This window comes from Rutidosis leptorrhynchoides, chromosome 4 (assembly GCF_046630445.1).
Source record: "Rutidosis leptorrhynchoides isolate AG116_Rl617_1_P2 chromosome 4, CSIRO_AGI_Rlap_v1, whole genome shotgun sequence".
NCBI lineage: Eukaryota > Viridiplantae > Streptophyta > Magnoliopsida > Asterales > Asteraceae > Rutidosis > Rutidosis leptorrhynchoides.
The window spans coordinates 24,018,179-24,023,959 of NC_092336.1; the positions used below are offsets into that span (position 1 = coordinate 24,018,179).

Sequence of the window (5,781 nt, forward strand, 5' to 3'; positions counted from 1 at the left end):
AGTTCGTTTTATAAATGACTCATAGGTTGTTGAGGTAGCATTGTGAAGACGATAAGATGATTTGTCAAAAATCGAGGAAGTTCGTTTTATAAATGACTCATAGGTTGTTATGCATCACTTTCAGACCAAACTCAGAATGAGTTAAAAAGTATAAGGGTTAAAAAAGACAACTTTGAATCCAGAAGGGTGTGTCATTTATTTTAACCTAAAAAGCCCTACATCTTATATGAAGTCCAGTAACGTATTCTTAAATTAGGGGTTTTATCTGTTCACAAACTAAAGAGAAGAGGAAGCTGCAGCCGCCATGGTTCTCAAGTAACAATTTCTCTCCTCAATTTTCTAATAATCTGTCCATTTTCATATGTCCTTTCATCAACGAGACCTAATTATTCATCCTTTTAATCTGTGTTGTAAACCTAATTTGTCTATTTTTTGATCTGCTAGCTACTATCTTAATCATAATTTCTTGCTAATATATCGATTCAGAACGTGTACTCTTATTTTATTTAACATCATTTTTATATTCCACTTTTGTAATTTCGTAGTTAATTACAGATTTTACTAACAATCATATATAAGTGAACCGTTTTTATGGTTTCAGTCTTGTACTTGAAAGTTTAGATTGAATTGGTTTTTAGCTTGGTTCTAGGGCATCGTTACATCTGCTACTCGTTTTGTTTTATTATGATCTTGATAAGTTAAAGTTATGATATATCTGTTTTGATAGTGATTTTACCATTTGTGTTTATAGGACTGAGTTGTGCCGATTCAGTGGCCAAAAGATTTATCCTGGTAGGGGTATTAGATTCATCAGATCTGATTCACAGGTATGCTTTGCTTGTTTGTTTATAAGCTTTTAGTGTTTGATTTATATATTTATGGATTTTTATTCGAATGCATTTTTTCTTTATTTGGTTTCTTGCACCCTGTGTAAACAGTTCTAAGTTTATTGACTGTTATGTTTTGAGAATAGGTCTTTTTGTTTGCGAATTCGAAATGTAAGAGGTACTTCCACAACAAGTTGAAGCCTTCAAAGCTTACATGGACTGCCATGTACCGAAAGCAGCACAAAAAGGTGTGAGAAGATTACTAGACTGCTCATTTTTTGATATATTGGATTAATTAGCTGTTGATCTTTTAAGGTATAATAATTTATTATATGATTTTTTATTAATTAAACAGGACATTGCTCAAGAGGCTGTGAGGAAGAGGCGTCGTACAACCAAGAAGCCTTATTCTAGGGCTATTGTCGGAGCTACATTGGAAGTTATTCAGAAGAAACGAAGTGAGAAGCCTGAAGTTCGTGATGCTGCTAGGGAAGCTGCTCTTCGGTATGTTTTTTCCTATTGTTTTATGGTTGTAGCAATGATTACTAAAGTGGCAAAATGGTTTAGCTGTGCTGGATGGGTAATCTGTCAAAATGGGCCTGGTTAGGTTTTTATGATCAGCCGGCATCTTGTTTCTTTTTCTATATGAAGTTTGTGTGTTAGCCGTCAAAGATCATTACACATTACTCGTATTTAGCTGTTCAAAAAAAATATTACTTGTATTTAATATTACAACACTTAAAAAGTTGTAATGGAAGGTTTAATTCCTCTTGGGTAAAATTTGTCTGACATCGTTTAAACCTGGTTCAGATTTATCTACTTTTTATAATATGGTTATGTTGATCAGTTAGAGAATAAGTTATGAACCAAATGAACCCACCTACCTGTAATTGTGTATTGTTGAGTAACTTAACATGATAATAAACAAAAATGATGATGATGATCTTGTTGTTCAATTTGCAGTGAGATCAAGGAAAGGATTAAAAAGACCAAGGACGAGAAGAAGGCAAAGAAAGCAGAGGTGGTATCGAAACAAAAGAGTCAAGGAAAAGGTGGAAATGTGCCTAAAGGTAAGGGACCCAAGCTTGGTGGTGGTGGTGGAAAGCGTTGAGAATCTGTTGCTGTATTCCTTCTTTACTAGATATTACTTTATGTTAGTCAAGATTTTGAGTATTTTGTTTTTGTTAATGTCGGCTGTGTTGTGCCAAACTTGTGCTTCAGATGTTTTTGACCATTTACGATACATGTTTTGTGAAATTGGAGTGACCTAGTTATCTGATTATTATGGCTTGGCTGCTTGGGTCAGCTCAGTGTTTGTTCTTTTGTGTGTCTGTGTGTGTTAACGGTCTTTGTATGTAAAAATTAGACCCTCACTAAAGGAATGACAATCGATCGATTGTCAGGTTTAACAATAACTTGAATACCCTACCCTTCATATAGCTTTAAAACCTCTTGATACAACTCGCACACCTATGAGGAATCATTTTTTATCTAGGTTGGGATCATGTGTCAGCTGGACAGGATCGTTACATTGTGAGGTCAATCGAGAATTGTAGTTTGACTTTCGGATATCTGAATTTCGGATAGTGGATTTGGCCATCTGATATCCGAATCCGAAATTTCGGATATCCGGATTTCGGATATCCGAAATTTCGGATTCGGATATCGGATTATCCGAATATCCGAACATTAATTTTAAAGTGATCTTCAATCTTCAATTCTTCAATCTTTAATCCTTGAAGCAAACAGAGACTAAGCCACATGTATTATGTAGAAGGTCATTAAGTTAAAAGCATGGTATGCCCGATGAACGCTTAGGTGTATGACTAAACAAAGCACTATAAAAAACTTCACAAATGAAAAAAACTTCACAATCTCAGTAACTGGTCACAAAGTTACAATTAGATAGTCAACTTTTGAGTATTTGAAGTATTTGATGACCGATTCATTTGGTATTACAAATAATAAAAGATAAAGGGTACCATAACATGTTCTTAGGCTCTTCAGTTTAATCGTGATAATTAGTAAAATAGCTGATGCACATCAGGAAAGAAGTATGCAGATATTGGAGTATCAAATTTTGTAAAGGTAGGTTACGAAGACCCATATCCATCAGAATCAAAAGAGGACTCCTTTTAGTCCATATAGAGCCCTTTATAAGTTATAATTATAAGTTATAAATATGAATTATAACTAGTTTAGTGACCCGTGAAATCACGGGTTTGTTGAAGAAACATATTAAAAGAACAAACAAAGAATTCCTAATAAAATTTCATTAAAAAATGTTACATAAATGAGAAAGGGTCTATGATTTAAAAGAGAAAAAGTCTATGACCAAAAGGTATACTCTGTATCTTTTACAAAGAGTATATTTACCTATCTGTAACAATAGTAGTATCTTTTACAAAGAGTATATTTACCTATCTGTAACAATAGTAGACAACTGTGTACAATGATAAGAAGCAAATGCAACAATAGCTTCCCTTCCTTTGCCCCCTGCAATAAAAGATTTATATTAACAATGACCAAAGAATTACTACTACGTAAAATGACGAAAGGATCAGTATTCAATGATATGTTAACGTTTTGAAAAGGTAGAACCGAAGATACATATGTTTATGTGGATTTTCATCTATCTTTCATTTTCCATCTTCAAGTTCCACCACTATGAACCACCTTCAATCTACAACAAACACCACGTAAACATACCAAACAGAGAAATCGGCAATAATTGCATTTGTTGTTAAGTCCACAACTCAAAATATATAACCATCGATAGATAGATAAAATATAAGTGGTAGTGTGAAATGAGTTAAGTGATGAGAGATTCATAAATATATCTTTGAACTTAAACAACCACATAAACTACGGTTCAAATCCCATGCTATCCTTTTGTAGAAAGGATATCAAAAAACATGTCTCTGTTATTGAAATGAGAGTTGGTGTTTCAATGATATGGGCCAAGTAGAACGGGACAACAACCCTCCATAACATCAATTATTTCTACAAACCTCTTACAAATGTATTTTATAGATGATGCATGGTAAGATTTGCTGTCAAACATGGCTCTAAAAGGTCATATAAACTTTGAAGGAAAAAAAAAAAAAAACAGTTATAAGAAATATACATAGAACCTTTTAGCAGGATATGTTCTTTTACTAAAAATCAAAGCGAGATTCATGATAGTGTTAGTTAAGCAATATACATAGAACCTTTATATATCGTTGGTAAAAGATATAGAGAGAGTGCAACTTACCTGTTATAAATATTATCCTGGCTAGGAAAATTTTCTCCATGTTCTGTCTCAATACCATTGAACAAATGCCATCAAGTAAAAAAGAAATATTTCAAAATTCGTCTCGATGCTTGTAAACAAATACCATCAAGTAAAAAAGTAATATTTCAGATATAAGGGTTAAAGGCATTATTAATTTCAGGATTTCTTTGATGTTTTGTGGCAATAGGTTTTAAGGTGTATAACATATAATGTCTTTGATAAACAAAGGGAGCATGTTCGGTCTCTACAGGTAAAAGTACAAAGAAAATCAAAACAAAAATAGTCATTAAAATGATCCTTGAATCATAATCATATATCTCAAAACAAACATAACCTTATTATCAATACAAAATTCATGGCAAATAGGGAAACACGGATGAAACATGATGTAAGAAAATATAAGAAAACAAAAGATGAATAAACTACCCGTTTAACTGAAATAAGGTGTTTGTGAATAAACACAAACTTCCAAATCATTAGAAAAAGCATGCACATGCTGCTCAACACAACCAAGTTAAAAAAACATTAATTAAATATCATGTATATGAGCTCAAATTCTTCTAAATAGTAAATGGATCTGATTTTGTACCTCAAGAGCAGTCAAGCATTCACTTCTTTTTTAGGTAGACATTTCATCAAACACATTGTACGCATCATGTTGATGTTATAAAGGAAACAAACTGACGCTTCAACCTCACTCTTCATCTACCGTGTAAGCTGTAAAATCAAAAATCGTTCACAAATATTATAATCATCGAAGATAAAAATTCAGTGTTTCTTGCTCCAAAAGATGACATCTTCATGATGATTATCAATGGATGTAATTAATTTAAATTTATTCAAAATGATGACGAAGTAGGAAGGTACGTAAACACCAAACAATAATCATACATTGTCTTTTATAAGCTAAAATTATGCTGCTAACATTTACCTGAAATTATCAGCAGGATGAGACTTGCGAAGCACAAATTCTAATGCCAGCGAATTATATAGCTTCTACTAATTTAGGGCTAAAAATACCAGCGGCTTAATGGTTTCGGCGGCTTGATACTCTGTATCAAAATCTCTCGAACAAAAATGAAGACTTTACAATTATGAATCTTATTACCTCATTACATGACTATATAGAAGACAAAGAGAGATTAAAATAAGAGTGCAAAGAAAAAATAAATAGAGATACACCAGAGAAGTAATATTAAAAATGAAGATAAGCTAGTGGGGTGATAGCTTCTTAAAGAAGCTTTTATTTTATCGAAAAAGTAATCAGATACAAAATTTGAATATTTAATATTAATGGGTTAGTTTTTCAACCAAATTATTTGATTTAATCAAATATTAAATTAATGACAAAAGCATGCTTTTTGTGAAGACCATTTTACAATACTAAGAGGCATGTGTTACAACTCATAGAAGCACATGCTTATCTCAGCTTAAACTCCCAATTAATAGATAGAATAGATAGATGTAAATAAATATTAACAAAGTATTAATTTCGGATATTCGGATATCCGAAATATCCGAATTTTTACAAAAGTGCTATCCGAAACCCGAATCCGAAAAATCGGATATCCGATTTTCGGATATCCGAAAAATCGGATATCCGATTTTTCGGATATTTTCGGATCGGATTATTCGGATTGCGGATTCGGATTCGGATATTATGAACACCCCTAAGTT

The 5,781-nt window shown here is 32.5% G+C and overlaps 1 protein-coding gene across 1 annotated transcript; it reads left to right on the forward strand.

The window, feature by feature from the left end:
- The first annotated feature begins 239 nt into the window (after positions 1-239).
- On the forward strand, positions 240-2,148 carry LOC139839944 (large ribosomal subunit protein eL24). Its single transcript, XM_071830159.1, has 5 exons — positions 240-315; positions 752-827; positions 974-1,075; positions 1,183-1,331; positions 1,791-2,148. The coding sequence occupies exons 1-5, from the start codon at positions 305-307 to the stop codon at positions 1,936-1,938; spliced, it is 486 nt and encodes a 161-aa protein (XP_071686260.1). The 5' UTR covers positions 240-304; the 3' UTR covers positions 1,939-2,148.
- The last annotated feature ends 3,633 nt before the right edge of the window (positions 2,149-5,781 follow it).

Excerpts from the sequence above, each read along its gene's own strand:
- LOC139839944 (XM_071830159.1), top strand. Across the intron at positions 1,076-1,182 it reads ACCGAAAGCAGCACAAAAAG|GACATTGCTCAAGAGGCTGT; the intron begins GTGTGAGAAGAT and ends TTAATTAAACAG. Across the intron at positions 1,332-1,790 it reads GCTAGGGAAGCTGCTCTTCG|TGAGATCAAGGAAAGGATTA; the intron begins GTATGTTTTTTC and ends TTCAATTTGCAG.